A 16,617-nucleotide genomic window follows, 5' to 3' on the forward strand; every position below is an offset into this window, starting at 1 on the left:
GTATATGGGGCTTTGGTGACAAAACGGATGGCACTGTGATAGACTGCATCCAATTTGCTGAGGAGAGTGTTGGAGGCTATTTTGTAAATGACATCGCCGAAGTCAAGGATCTGTAGGATAGTCCGTTTTACGAGGGTGTTTGGCAGCATGAGTGAAGGATGCTTTGTTGTGAAATAGGAAGCCAATTCTAGATGTAATTTTGGATGGGAGATGCTTAATGTGAGTCTGAGTTTACAGTCTAACCAGACACCTAGGTATTTGTAGTTGTCCACATATTCTAAGTCAGAACCGTCCAGAGTAGTGATGCTGGTCGTGCGGGCAGGTGCGTGCAGCGATCGGTTGAAGAGCATGCATTTAGTTTTACTTGCATTTAAGAGCAGTTGGAGGCCACGGAAGGAGAGTTGTATGGCATTGAAGCTCGTTTGGAGGTTTGTTAACACAGTGTCCAAAGAAGTACCAGATGTATACAGAATGGTGTCGTCTGCGTAGAGGTGGAACAGAGAATCACCAGCAGCAAGAGCGACATCATTGATGTATACAGAGAAGAGAGTCGGCCCGAGAATTGAACCCTGTGGCACCCCCATAGAGACTGCCAGAGGTCCGGACAACAGGCCGTCTGATTTGACACACAGAACTCTGTCAGAGAAGTAGTTGGTGAACCAGGCAAGCAGTCATTTGAGAAGCCAAGGCTGTTGAGTCTGCCGATAAGAATGCAGTGATTGACAGAGTCGAAAGCCTTGTCCAGGTCGATGAATACGGCTGGACAGTATTGTCTTTTATTGATGGCGGTTATGATATCATTTAGGACCTCGAGTGTGGCTGAGGTGCACCCATGACCAGCTCGGAAACTAGATTGCACAGCGGAGAAGGTACAGTGGGATTTGAAATGGTCGGTGATCTGTTTGTTAAGGGGTTAGGGGTTGCAACAATTTTGGCGGATCATTTTAGAAAGAGAGGGTCCAGATTGTCTAGCCTGGCTGATTTGTACGGGTCCAGATTTTGCCGCTCTTTCAGAACATCAGCTATCTGGATTTGGGTGAAGGAGAAATGGTGGAGGCTTGGGCAAGTTGCTGTGGGCGGTGCAGGTCTGTTGACCGGGGTAGGGGTAGCCAAGTGGAAAGCATGGCCAGCCGTAGAGAAATGCTTATTGAAATTCTCAATTATCGTGGATTTATCGGTGGTGACAGTGTTTCCTAGCCTCAGTGCGGTGGGCAGCTGGGAGGAGGTGTCTTATTCTCCATGGACTTTACAGTGTCCCAGAACTTTTTGAAGTTTGTGCTACAGGATGCAAATTTCTGTTTGAAAACTAGCCTTTGCTTTCCTAACTGCCTGTGTACATTGGTTCCTGACTTCCCTGAAAAGTTGCATATCGCGGGGTTATTCGATGCTAATGCAGTCTACCACAGGATGTATTTGTGCTGGTCAAGGGCAGTCAGGTCTGGAGTGAACCAATGGCAATATCTGTTCCTGCTTCTACATTTTTTGAACGGGGCATGCTTATTTAAGATGGTGAGGAAAGCACTTTTAAAGAATAACCAGGCATCCTCTACTGACGGAATGAGGTCAATGTCCTTCCAGGATACCCGGGCCAGGTCGATTAGAAAGGCCTGCTCGCTGAAGTGTTTTAGTGAGAGTCTGACAGTGATGAGGGGTGGTCGTTTGACCGCAGACCCATTACGGACGCAGGCAATGAGGCAGTGATCGCTGAGATCCTGGTTGAAGACAGCAGAGGTGTATTTGGAGGGCAGGTTGGTTAGGATGATATCTATGAGGGTACCCGTGTTTACGGATTTGGGTTGTACCTGGTAGGTTCATTGATCATTTGTGTGAGATTGAGGGCATCAAGCTTAGATTGTAGGATGGCCGGGGTGTTAAGCATGTCCCAGTTTAGGTCACCTAACAGCACGAGCTCTGAAGATAGATGGGGGGCAATCAATTCACATATGGTGTCCAGGGCACAGCTGGGGGCAGAAGGTGGTCTATAGCAAGCGGCAACGGTGACAGACTTGTTTCCTGAAGGATGGACTTTTATAAGTAGAAGCTCAAATTGTTTGGACACAGACCTGGATAGGAAGACAGAAGTCTGCAGGCTATCTCTGCAGTAGATTGCATCTCCCCCTTCCTTCGGCAGTTCTATCTTGTCGGACAATGTTATACTTAGAGATGGAAATTTCAGGGGTTTTGGTGGTCTTCCTAAGCCAGGATTCAGACTTGGCTAGGACATCCGGGTTGGCAGAGTGTGCTCAAGCAATGAATAAAACAAACTTAGGGAGGAGGCTTCTAATGCTAACATGCATGAAACCAAGGCTTTTATGGTTACAGAAGTCAACAAATGAGAGCGCCTGGGGAATGGGAGTGGAGCTAGGCACTGCAGGGCCTGAATTAACCTCTACATCACCAGAAGAACAGATGAGGAGTAGGATAAGGGTTCGGCTAAAGGCTATAAGAACTGGTTGTCTAGTACTTTGGAACAGAGAGTAAAAGGAACAGGTGTCTGGGCACTTTAGAATAGATTCAAGGCATAATGTACAGACAAAAAGGTATGTTAGGATGTAACTACAGTGGCGGTAAACCTAGGCATTGAGTGATGATGAGAGAGATATTGTCTCTAGAAACATCATTTAAACCAGGTGAGGTCACCGCATGTGTGGGAGGTGGAACTAAAGGGTTAGCTAAGGCATATTGAGCAGGGCTAGAGGCTCTACAGTGAAATAAGACAATCGTTAACCAAAACAGCAATGGACAAGGCATATTGACATTAGGGAGAGGCATGCGTAGCCGAGTGGTCATAGGGGTCCAGTGAGTAGCTAGGCGGGCTGGAGACATGGCGATTCAGACAGCTAGCGGGCCGGGGAAAGCAAGCTAGCAGAGGGGCCTTAGAGGGACGTCGCAACGGAAGAAGTCTGTTGTAGCCCCCTCGTGCAGTTACGTCGGCAGACCAATCGTGATGGATCACGTGTAGTAAAAGGGTCCAGGCCAATTGGCAAAATAGGTATAATGGCCCAAGAAATTGGCAGATGGGCCTCTTCAGCTAACAGTACGATATGCTCTAGACAGCTAGCAGGCCGCGGCTAGCAGGCTAGCAGATGGGCATTCAGGGGACGTCACGACGGACAAGCCTGTTGAAAAAAACCCTCGGGCAGATTACATCGGTTGTCCAGTTGTGATGGATCGGCGGGGCTCCGTATCGGCAGTAAAAGGGGTCCAGGCCAATTGGCAAAATAGGTATTGTAGCCCAAGGAGTGGCTGATGGACCTCTTCAGCTAGCCGGGAGATGGGCCTAGCATATGCTAGCTCCAGGCTAATTGGTGCTTGCTTCGGGACAGTGACGTTAGCCAGGAGTGGCCACTCGGATAGCAGCGATGATCCAGGTGAAAAGGTTCAGAGCTTGCGGTAGGAATCCGGAGATATGTAGAAAAATAAGTCCGATATGCTCTGGTTTGAATCGCGCTGTGCAGACTGGCAAGAGTTGTCCGGGCTAAAGGTTAGCTGATGGCCGCTAGCAGTGGCTAGCTGACTACTAGCTAGTAGCTACTTAGCTGGCTAGCTTATGTTGAAGGTTCCGGTTTACAGTAAAAACAATAGCAGATCCATACCACATTGGGTATGGGGCGGATTGCAGGAGAGTTTGTTGAAGTTGAGGTGAAGGAAAATATAAAAAAATATATGCGAAGAAAAAATATATAAAAAGATATATACACGGGACAGGACAAGACAAAGACAAAGATGTCTGACTGCTACGCCATCTTGGATGCACATGTGATGACAATACAACAGAACAGATGAACAGGAATGACATTTACTCTTAACTGGTGGCCAAAGTAAATCTATCTTAAAGCCACACCCCTACTAAGCCACGCCTCCACTTTAGTATTCCTCCAGGAACCCGTCGCTAGATTGAACCATTAAGGGTTCCTCCAAGAACCCCTCAACTAACCAAAGGTGCAATTATGAACCATTGACTGGCAATGGTTTCCTTCAGGATCTCCAGGGTTCCTCAAGTCACTACTGATTATAAGATTCTATAGAACCCATACAAAACCAAATTCCTTAATTGTTATTGTTGTGTTAATTGACAAATTGAATCAGGTGTGCTAGTCATGCAACAGCTGGGGCTCCCTGAGGAGAAAATTGAGAACTACTGATTTAGTTGGGAAAATTGAGAACTACTGATTTAGTCATCTGCTCAAATGATACAAGGCCATACGTGAGTCTTTTACAAGACACCATCACTGGGCATTGTCATATGTAACATGTAATAGCATACCACAACAGATTAGATCAACTGGAATTACACTCACTCACAGGTTTGAATATTGGCGACCGTGGCTAGAGGGAGACAGGGAGGGGAGGGTGAATGGAGGGGAGTCCAGTGGAATGGGGTATGGGAAGGGGAGGTGAGGGTGAATGGAGGGGAGTCCAGTGGTATGGGAAGGGGAGGTGAAAGGGAGAGGCCTAGTGGAGCGGTGTAGCCCATGTAAATAGCAGTTTTCAGTAAGCATAGGCTCGAAGCATTCCATTTCATGAGAGCAGCATTTATTCTTCAACTGGAAGCAATAAGCCCAATCAGTCCTCCATGACAACATAATAAATACCAGAGTAGACTAATAAGTCCTTAGTTTTGGGTTAAGCTCAGGTAAATCAATTAGATTCATCTATATTTCCATATTTTTAAGTAATATTCTTATAGACCATGGGGTATTAAATTATTTGGAAAGACTGGAAATCTGACAGACTTTGGTTTTTAATTTAAATATATAATAATTGTATTATCTGTATTGAAGTAGAAAGCAATGGGTTAGAAGCCTACATAACCCATAAAGTAAAATGCAACATCCATTTATGGCCAGCTATGTAAACTTTAACATTGATTTATCCTGCAATAGATGTTGTTCAATTGGTAATATACATTTTTGTCTTCTTCTAATGGAAAGTAATCCAAAAGTTACATTACTGATTACAACTATGGACACTAGTAACCATAACAGATTACATTTAGGAAGTAACCTACCCAACCCTGTTAGTGTGTATGCAGTGGTTGGATAATGTGAATATGATTGCTGTTGTGGAAGATATAATTTGTAACAGTTTGATGAGTCCTCTCTGCCCGCTGCATGAACCACACTTCAAACGCAGCTCTACCTACTTTCCCTTTCAGTAACAGTCAAATGAACTGACATAACTTTAATCCACACTAATCTCTCCCTCCAGTGTAGAGAGAGGATAGGACCCTAGCAGTGCACTACACTATATAGGGAATAGGGTTCCATTTTGGATGCAGCCATCTCCTATGGGTCCTGGTCAAAAGTAGTGCACTATATAGGAAATAGGGACTCAGAAGGATGTGTATAACTGACAACACGTAAAACTAAATGATGTGTTAAGTTTTAATGATATATTCTCCAATGAGAAGAGGAGGCTGCGTGAGTCACTAACAACACAGGACAGAGTATTTAATGAGTGTTTATGAGCCTAACTGTAACGCTGTTTCAGAATAGAACTACACATGGCTATTTAAACTGGAGGTTTTTAGACCTCTTATCTGTGCTCTCTCTCTCTCTTTCTCTCTCTCTCTCTCTCTCTCTCTCTCTCTCTCTCTCTCTCTCTCTCTCTCTCTCTCGCCCTCTCTCTCTCTCTCTCTCTCTCTCTCTCTCTCTCTCTCTCTCTCTTTCTCTCTCTCTCTCTCTCTCTCTCTCTCGCCCTCTCTCTCTCTCTCTTTCTCTCTCTCTCTCTCTTTCTCTCTCTCTCTCTCTCTCTCTCTCTCTCTCTCTCTCTCTCTCTCTCTCGCCCTCCCTCTCTCTCAGACATGTATAGGATACTACCATCAAAGGGTTCCTCCTCTCCTAGTACAGCAACTGGCTGGTCGCTGCTCAAACTCACTGCTGTTCAGCACTTATGTCTTACATCTAACACGCTGTTATTACAGAGCCTTCACAGAGCTGGTGGAGTTTTTTTTTTTCAGAACATCAGCAGGCCCTCACACAGGACTCTGATTGTGTGTGTGTGTGTGTAAAGGTGTTTTATATTCACTCAGAACTCCGATAGTACTAGAAACTCCTCTGTTGTAAAGCTGTTGGCTGATTAAAGTGTCCTAACAGTTTGGTGTGATAGCGTTTGTTTGATCTGCATGGATCTGAATATCGCTGACTTTTGTCATGTTGCCAAAAGAAGAAGTGCTGACTGAGCTGAATCTTAACGATCCACATCTGTTTGAACAATCTTTAAACATGAGAACTTATGTTGTCTTTTTCATCTCTTTCACAGCTAACTCCAGTCTTCTGGGAGGTGGTGGAGGTGAGTGTTTGTCCTCCTTATTTTGGGGAGAATTTTCATGGCGCTGCCCATGCTGTTCACACTGACGCTCACGCCCACGCTCACGCTCACGCCCACGCTCACGCCCACGCTCACACACTCCTCATCTCCCCATCGTAATAAAACAAAGTCATCCTATCATTAGTCCTATACCATATACATGTCTGTCTAATAGACCTAGATATTTATTTATCCATTAGTATACCGTGGACTGTAGTGTCTGTTTCTCTCTGAGTGCTTCCGTTAAATGGGACTGAATGCATTAGTGCCAACACATCAGAGCGAAGCATTACACGGGGTGCGGTAACCATGCAGACTGACTGTGCCGTGTCATGGCCAGACGTGGTGGTCATTACTTTACTGGCCTGTCCAGGCCTGTTATTATCAAAGCAGCTGAGGATATCTGAGGCGGCCGACCGTGGCTAGGGGGAGACGGGAGGGGAAGGGTGAAGGGAGGGGTGAAGGGAGGGGAGTCCAGTGGAATGGGGTATGAGGAGGGGAGGTGAAAGGGAGGAGCCTAGTGGAGCGGGGTAGCCTAACACAAACCCAGGGGTTCCTCTTCTGGAAATGTGGTACTTACCCTGACATGATTGAAATAATGGTTCCTTGGTATATTGGGCGGGGGGAGTTGGGCTTGAAGTGTCATCCTAATTAGCTGTAGAATTCTGATCTGTGGGTTGAAGGGGGGAATCTATGGTATCTAGCAGTCGTACGAAGATGAAAACAAGGTCATTTCTTCAGCTTCATGTCTTATCTGTTATCTGACTGTTTATCCATCTGTGTTTGGCTGTTTGCAGACATCTCTCTCTCTCTCTCTCTACACTCTTATATGATATATCCTGGTTATTTATTTATCCCATCTCAGGAGACAATTAGTTAGTTAGTTAGACAGACAGTTAGTTCTTGCTATATAACATTGCTGAGCTGAAACCCTACCCACGTCTAATCACGCTCTGTCCCAAGTGTCTCTCATCTTATCTGATACATGGTTAGACCTCGGCCCTCGGCAACCATATTGCATCGCTTCAGTGTGCAGTTCTCCAGATCTTTAGCTAGTGACAGAGAGAGACCTTTAGCAACACGTTAATCAAGGTTAATGTGTGTGCGCATGTGTGTGCCTGTGTGCATTTGCATGCGTGCGAGTGATTGGGATCAGAGGTCAGAAAACTGTATCTCCGTAACCAAAGTGGACTCACTCAAGCACTTCTCAATGATGTCTAATGTAACACTAAACTTTGGCTTCTTGATTGGCATCTCTCTGCTCCTCTTCACCTCTCAATTATGTTTTACATAACCAATGTATGTTGCAATCGCTGCTTTGGTTAAGTTTCCCTGGCACTGTTTCCAAATGCATTTGTGATACAAATCCCATTTAGCATTTGTGGCACAAATCCCATTCAAGTCATGGAATGGAAATATTGGAAATATTTAAAAAAATTGCGCATCATGTTCAAATCATCTATAATCAATTGTAGATACTTTTGATGATTTGGAAATGATGCACAAAACAAGCTAATATTGTCTCCACGACTTGAATGAGATTTGTAACACAAGACATTAAAACGTAATTCAACAATATTAAAAAATGGGTTGAACTGAGAAGGAAATTTACAACATGTATTAGAAAATGCATTAAATTGCCCAAGGTTATCATACGACATGAAGAAAATGCATCAGTGATTTGTATTTTCTTTCAACTTTCTGAAGATTGTCACGCCCTGACATTAGAGAGCCCTTGTTTCTCTATGGTGTAGTAGGTCAGGGCGTGACTAGGGGGTATTCTAGTTTATAATTTCTATGTTGTGTTCTAGTTTATATTTTCTACGTTGGTATTTTGTATGATTCCCAATTAGAGGCAGCTGGTAATCGTTGTCTCTAATTGGGGATCATATTTAAGTATTTCTCCCACCTGTGTTTGTGGGATATTGTTTTGTGTTTGTGCATGTGCACCACGTAGTCACGTTTAGTTGTTCGTTTATTGATATATTTTGTTTTGTTAAGTGTCTCTTTGAATTAAATATGTGGAACTCAACATCCGCTGCACCTTGGTCCCGTTCTTACGACAGCCGTGACAAAGATGCAACAACACAGGAATGCCCCTGTCTGTGTGTGCGCGTTTAGCGATGATGCTAATGTAATAACAAATGTCTAGCCGTTAGCGAGGATGCTAATGTAATGACAACTGTCTTCTGGTAGATTGAAAGTTCCCCAAAACTTTCTCAATTAAATGTTACAGTAATTACAAAGTAGCCTATCCCTACCTGGCAAAATGATATCATGATTACTTGAATTAATCCAGTGACACATTGTTTTGCAAACTCTGCAATCACATGAGCGCTACAGAAACATCGCTAACCAAACAACGGTCCCTGGCTTGTGCTCAGTTGAATTAAAGGGTAACTACACCCCCAAAAATCTACATTTGTTAAATTTGATCCATACCTCAAAAGTGATCTCCTGATGTGGTTTAAGAATTGTTGTGGACTTAGAACATCCAATTATGTAATTTCTTTATAATAAAGTGTAATGTTTTTGGTGAAAACCTGGGAAAAAAATTACAACAAAAACCTGGAAAAACTAAACGGAGAAAATGCAATATGGGAAAAACGGAATCAGGCAGAACATTTTACGAATTTTACAGGGCCCTAGTCTTCCCTTTCGGAAAAAACACATTTTGCATATGTAACATTTTATTTTACATGTGAAATGTTGGTTTTGAAACAAGTTTCACGTGGCTATTTTTCACATGATATTTCACAGGTGATGCCCTGCAAACAAAAATGAGTTGTTAGGATGTCCCCGGAGCTTTACGCAGGGTTTTTAACTTACAGTACATATTTGACATACATGACTACATTGTGTATATTTATTTATACCATAATTATTATTCAGCATGTCCTCACCTGGGATTTGAACCCACAACTTCTTGGTTGAAGGCATTTCGATCTTCATGATATGCCACCATGTCTGTGTCAATAACAGATTTCACCTGTATTCACAACACTTTGGACTTCAAAGTAAATCTCAGCTTTGTTAAAAATACACTGAAGAAAAACTATTATATTTATCATAGTGATTCAGGAGTATCATTAAAACAGAATAATATATCCTCCCAAAACATTATTTAGACAACTATACAGAAAACCCTCAAACTGCTTAAATAAGTAAATTAAATCAATGATGAGAGAATAGTCAGAATAACTGATACCTAAAATAGCAGTGCAGATTGCACTCTTTTGCTAGGCGTGGAGATGTATTGTAGGTAATGATTGTGTAGGGGACTTCACCGAATGCCACACACTTTGTGGGCAGCAGAAAGCTTGGCGTACCCTAAATGTAGAGGTTGTGACTTCAAATCTCAGGTGGCATCATATTGAGAAGTCAGCGCTAAGTAATCATGTCAAATGTAATCATATTGATTAAGGATGTGTACACAATTTTAACTGAACAGTGTACCACTTACCTTAAAACCCCATACCATGAAAACCTTTCATGTAAAAAATCCAACTCTCACATGTGGAAAACATTCACATGTTGTCGTGTGTAGTGTCATGGTATCACATGTTGTCATGTGTAGTGTCATGGTATCACATGTTGTCATGTGTAGTGTCATGGTATCACATGTTGTCATGTGTAGTGTCATGGTATCACATGTTGTCATGTGTAGTGTCATGGTATCACATGTTGTCATGTGTAGTGTCATGGCAGCACATGTTGTCATGTGTAGTGTCATGGTATCACATGTTGTCATGTGTAGTGTCATGGTATCACATGTTGTCATGTGTAGTGTCATGGTATCACATGTTGTCATGTGTAGTGTCATGGTATCACATGTTGTCATGTGTAGTGTCATGGTATCACATGTTGTCATGTGTAGTGTCATGGTATCACATGTTGTCATGTGTAGTGTCATGGTATCACATGTTGTCATGTGTAGTGTCATGGTATCACATGTTGAAATGTTGTATCCTCATGTTGTCATGTGTAGTGTCATGGTATCACATGTTGTCATGTGTAGTGTCATGGTATCACATGTTGAAATGTTGCATCCTCATGTTGTCACATTTATTTCACGAGATCATGTTTTCACCGGTTACTTTTACCTGTTTCACATGAACTTCCTATGAGATCTCATGTGAAATTCATGTGAGGTTTCTTTAATAGCTTGAGTCAGGAGGCCTAAAGGCTACATACTGTTGTCTTCACTAATTGCCTTCCCCTGATGTTACTCCTCATAAATAAACCAATCAACTGACACAATCTAGGCCAATTAACCTTGCTAAAATATGACAATAAGACAGTTGGTTCTGTGCCTAGTGTACAATATGCGTCGGAACACTTTGTTTTTGTCTGACTCCTGACTACTACAGTATGTTAAAGGCTGGAGGAGTCGTGTGGACTAATTCTTCTTCTTCTTCTTCCTACCATCTCTGGTCCAGGATCTATTGTTGAAGGCTGAGGTGGTAGTAGAAACCTGTTTGAGTGGTGAGGAATCTAGGTTATCTGACTGGCTCTGCCTCTAGAATAATGTTTTCTAAAAACAAAGCTCTCTATCTTCTCTCGTTTATCTGTGTGTGGCCTATACACTGGCTTTATCTGGCACTCTCTTTATCATTCTGAGGTGGCTGCTATGTAAACCTGATTTCTTTACTCTCATTCTCTCTCCATCTCTCTCTCTGCCTCTCTCACCTCTCTCTCTCTCTCTCTCTCTCTCTCTCTTGCTTACCCTGTCCTCCTATCATCTAGCATGTGAAGTCGTGTTAAGTCCTGCCATGACTGTGTGTGTGTGTGTGTGTGTGTGTGTGTGTGTGTGTGTGTGTGTGTGTGTGTGTGTGTGTGTGTGTGTGTGTGTGTGTGTGTGTGTGTGTGTGTGTGTGTGTGTGTGTGTGTGTGTGTGTGTGAGATGTAAGCATGGATCCATGGGTGTGCTCTTGCTCATCTTATAAAAGGATCCTCTTATCTTAGACCTGTCCAGACCAGACTGGGTGCTGTGAGTGGAGGCTCAGGTTCACAGCTGGCAGGATGATCTATCACTATTATACTGGACCTTACCTAGCTCACCAGAGTTTTGGTGTGTGGTCTCAGCTCTATTTAGTGTTGTTGTCTATCAAATTGTATAGACTACTACTTGCTCTCTGTTCTCTCTCCTCTGGCAACGGCCCAACTCACACTGGCACAAGCACATGACATGCACACACAGAGGAGCAGGTGGTTGGATAGCTCTTTAATGGTTTTGTCTGGATGAGCTACAGCTTTTGTCAAAATTAACTTTTTGTAGCAGGTTAGGATAACTAATGTAGCAGGTTAGGAGAACTAATGTAGCATGTTAGGAGAACTAATGTAGCAGGTTAGGATAATTATGTTAAGGTTAGGACAAGTTTAGGGTAAGCTAAAATGCTGAAAAAACGACTTTTGATGTAAATTTGACAAAAGCTGTATCCCATCTAGACATGGCCCTCTCTAACAATGTGGAAGTGCACCTAGAGTATTAGCTGTTTGATGTTAAAAAAATATATTAAGCAGCAACACAATATAACGATAACCCTGTAGTCATCTCCTTCACATTTTGTAAGACCTTTGAAAACTGAATTTAAGACATTTTAAGACTTATTAAGGCCTTTCAATCATAAAAATGTATTTAAAATTCAAACTTTTTAAGGACCCGCAGACACCCTGTCATCATTATTCCCACATTTGTAAATGTTAGTTACCTAGCTATTCACACATTTATAAACATTCACATATTTTATAGTATGTAATAATGAATAATGATTCATATTAATAATGATTCATAATGATTTACTAATCATTAGTTAAGTATTTTTGCATGGCTTCATCTAAAGTGTGGGATATTTATACTTTAGAAATACTTACTTTAGAAAAAAATATTGCTCCTTACGGTCGCAAAATGGCCCCTAAAACATATCAATGGTTAAACAATAAGCACGCAATACAGAAGATGTTTAAGAAAATGTATTGAACATAAGTGTTTATTGGCAGGGACTTTTCTACCAAAACCAAAGTGTTTTGTGAATTGCAGGCACTCCTTAGAGCAGTCTAATCTCGTTTACCCCGAATTTAAATCTTTCGTAATTTGGTCAGCTGCATAATTAAGTTCTGGGTCCATACCAGTTAGAAATGGGGAGTTCCGGTTTGTGAAGTCTCCACCCTCAGCCAAAGCCCCCCACCCTTATGCTAATTTCACCACACGTGCAAAGCAGTCAAAGTTTAAGCACCGCCTTCGCCCAATCATGGTACATCCTAATAATCTGTGACAAAAACACAAACACTGGTACTTCTGTTGATCTTTATCCTACACATTCCATCCCGTTGCGACAGATTCCTCAGTTTACGCGCAGACTGTCCAAGAGAGGTTAAGAGAGGTCCATAGACTGCTTACAAGTTAAGGAAACAAATATCTGAATACATTATTTCGCTGAAATATCCCTATATATATATATATATATCTTACAGTCTTCAACAAGTTTAGGCTTTTTGTTTTTGACCAAATAACAGTGGTGTTTTGCATGAGTAGCAGGTAGTTACTCAGCTGAAATTTTACACATACAGTACATGAGATTAACACTAATCCCAGACAGTGAGATGTTTCATCCCAAATGGCACCCTATTCCCTATATAAGGCCCATTAGGCTTTGGTCAAAAGCAGTACACTATAAAGGGAATAGGGTGCCATTTGGAATGTAACCATGGTAAATGAAGCAGTTGAGAACAGTGAGTAATTATGAACGCTATGGGGTCTCTGATGTGTCACCACCACATAGCTGATAGGCTGGATGCATGTTGACACTGTCCCTGAGGACCTCAGCTAGTGTAAGCAATATGCATATCTTTAGCTCTCCCTCTCTCTCTGCTTCCCTTTCCTCTTTCCCTCTCTTTCTCTTTCGCTCCATACACACACACACACACACACACACACACACACACACACACACACACACACACACACACACACACACACACACACACACACACACACACACACACACACACACACAGCTTTATTTTCATGACATTTCAGGACTTTTTGGGTAGTCAAAATGTTTGACCATTAAAAATCATATTTTCCCTAACCCTAACCTTAACTCCAAAACCCTAAACCTAACTCTTAAACTTAAAATAGTACTTGAAACATTCCAGGACATAAAAACTTTTAAAAAAGGGATTGTTTTCCTACCTTGTCAGGATATTCAGGTGAATTGTTAGGACATTAGGGTCCTGATAAGGTAGGAAAACAAGTACTCACACACAAACCATCACTCCCTCTCTCCCTTTTCTCTCCCCCTCTATCTCTATATCCCTCTAACTCTCTCTTATGCATACACATGCCTGTCTTTCTCTCTGTGTGAACGTGAATCCACAATGTACCCATTTCATTTCTTCATGCCACAAACCAAGACGGAAGTGACCATCTAGTTGAATATAATGATACTGGTATGTAAAGCTTTCTCCCTATACACAACCTAGTCTCTTCATATAGCAACACTGTACCGCAGACTGGGTGTCTCCCAAACTCTACCCTATTTCCATAGGTCCCTGGTCAAAAGTAGTGCACTACATAGGGAATAGGGTGCAATTTGAGACACAGTCCCAGAGATCAAGCGATGTCATTGACTAGTTAATGACATGGTGGCCACCAGCTTGATATGTTGGGACAGGGATGAATGATTCAGAGAGAGAGAGAGAGAGGGAGAGAGAGAGAGAGAGAGAGCGAGAGAGAGAGAGAGAGAGAGAGAGAGAGAGAGAGAGAGAGAGGGGTAGAGAGAGAGAGAGAGAGAGAGAGAGAGAGAGAGAGAGAGAGAGAGAGAGAGAGAGAGAGAGAGAGACGTGTTCTGTACCCTACCTTACTCAGAAGCATTACAACTCACATATACTGAGAATGGTCCTCTGTAGAGCACTTGGTAGATCATGGTACTTGCAATGCCTGGATAGTGAGTTCTATTCCCAGGATCACCAATAAAAAAAATGTATGCATGACTGTTAGTCGCTTTGGATAAAAACTGATGCTAAAATGAGGAGAGAGAGAGACACAGCGACCTTACCTAGGGTGTGAGACACTATCTCTCCTTTCCTCAGGGTTATTCTCTCAATCCTCACTTATTCCGGTGGGTCATGTTCGTGATTTGATTGTACATTGTGTGTTTAGCTGGCATCATGAGTTCAATATTCGCCAAGCTCAACAGTGTTACTGTAACTAAAAGTCAACCTCCCTCCCTCCCTCCCTCCCTCCCTCCCTCCCTCCCTCCCTCCCTCCCTCCCTCCCTCCCTCCCTCTCTCTCTAGCCCTTTCCTTCTGTCTCCTACTCTCCCCCTCTCCCTCCCTCCCTTCCTCTTCACTATGACACAACACTAACCCTACATAGGGAGCTGAGTGTTGTAGGTTGAAATGAATGGCCTGATCATTCTGCATCAATTAGCTCATCCATCATCACTGATTGGGGGAGAGGGGAGGGGAAGGATGGAGGAGAGAGACAGGGAGTAGGAGAGAGAGAGGGAGGAGTAGGAGAGAGAAAGGGGTTAGAGAAAGAGAGTATGAGAGAACACGACAAATAAAATAAAAAGAGAGAGAGAGAGATGGAAAGAGAGAGAGATAGTCCTTCCCAAGGCCTCCCTGCGGTGCCAGTGGCAGCAGAAGACAGAGAAGGTAATAAGGAGAAGCTTTCATGCTGAAATAGTGTTCACCATGATGTGAGACCCCAGCCCTGCTACAACGACCTTGCCTTGCTAATTCCAAGGGAATGTCCTTTAGTTCTAAAACTCTTCATCTACATAATGATTTAGTGGAATGGCTTGAAAGCATAGATTATTATTTCCTAATGGAATGACAGATGGAGATGTTTCTGTACAGGTCGAGTTAGGTATATAGGTTTACTATACTGAACAAAAATATAAAAGCAACATGTAACAGTTTCAAAGATTTTAATGAGTTACAGTTCATATAAGGAAATCAATCAATTTAAATAAATTCATTAGGCCCTAATCTATTGATTTCACATGACTGGGCAGGGGCGCAGCCCACCCACTTGCGAGCCATGCCCACCCACTGGGGATCCAGGCCAAGCCAATCAGAATGAATTTTTCCTGACAAAAGGGCTTTATTACAGACAGAAATACTCCTCAGTTTGATCAGCTGTCCGGTTGGCTGGTCTCAGACGATCCCGCAGGTGAAGAAGCCGGATGTGGAAGTCCTGGGCTGGCATTGTTATACGTGGTCTGCAGTTGTGAGACCAGTTGGGTATACTGCCATGTTCTCTAAAACGATGTTGGAGGTGGCTTATGGTAGAGAAATTAACATTCAATTATCTGGCAACAGTTCTGGTGGACATTACTGCAGTCAATATGCCAATTGCACGCTCCCTCAAAACTTGAGACATTTGTGGCATTGTGTTGTGTGACAAAACTGCACATTTTGAGTGGCATTTTAAAGTCCATAGCACAAGGTCGAGACAGTGTAATGATCATGCTGTTTATCAGCTTCTTGATATGCCACACCTGTCAGGTGGATGGATGTCTAAAAAGTCAAGGGGTATGAATACTTTTTGAAGGTGCTGTATATAACTGTATTAGGTACAGTCTGTAGTATAGGAGTTAGCAGGTAGGCATCACTACGGTCGACAGCCATTTATGTATGGTCATGAACACCATCTACTGTTATCATTGATCTGTGATTAGATCCACATCGATGGCATATAGATTACAATTTGTGGGGATAAAAGGTCAAACAAACTGGGCACAGACGTCTATTTCACATTGGTTCGACGTAATTTTTTTTGATTCAACCAGTGTGTGCCCAGTGGGCACTATCGTGAAGTCACCCTTCTGCACCGGTCATGGCTAGAAGGGATATAGTTTATGTCAAAGTGATATCAAACTCGCGCGATAGTTTCAAAATCCTCGACTCTGCTGAAGTTGGCCACGTTAGCTACTGACGGTGACATAGTGATACAAGGCTGCCCAGTGGGAAGCAACTGCCATCAGCAAGCAACTCAATATAACACTGGTGCCCTGGTCATTCGCATCAGCAAGCAACTCAATATAACACTGGTGCCCTGGTCATTCGCATCAGCATGTGGTTGTGCATCCTGAGGGCAGTAACAATAGCTATTTAGCATGTCACTGTGACATCCAGATGGTGACCAATATTACACATTATTTCTCCCTCGCCCATCCATATAAACATAACTTTCTCGACAATTTTTAATTAACACCTGGCAGTTGTTGCCTGCTAGCCAGCATAACTAGCTAATTAGCTATCAATATCGGGTGGGTAGGTTTGTTCGAAGTCTGA

General features: G+C 42.8%; 1 protein-coding gene across 1 annotated transcript in view; it reads left to right on the forward strand.

The window, feature by feature from the left end:
- macrod2 (mono-ADP ribosylhydrolase 2) overlaps positions 1–16,617 on the forward strand; it is a gene marked incomplete at its 3' end in the record, with an annotated part of 1,144,860 nt that overhangs the window by 311,593 nt on the left and 816,650 nt on the right. The window contains exon 4 of the mRNA XM_038990908.1: positions 6,265–6,294. Within this exon, the coding sequence (XP_038846836.1) occupies positions 6,265–6,294 (30 nt within the window). The remainder of the gene's footprint in view (positions 1–6,264; positions 6,295–16,617) is intronic.

Source organism: Salvelinus namaycush, chromosome 4 (assembly GCF_016432855.1).
Source record: "Salvelinus namaycush isolate Seneca chromosome 4, SaNama_1.0, whole genome shotgun sequence".
Classification (NCBI taxonomy): Eukaryota; Metazoa; Chordata; class Actinopteri; order Salmoniformes; family Salmonidae; genus Salvelinus; species Salvelinus namaycush.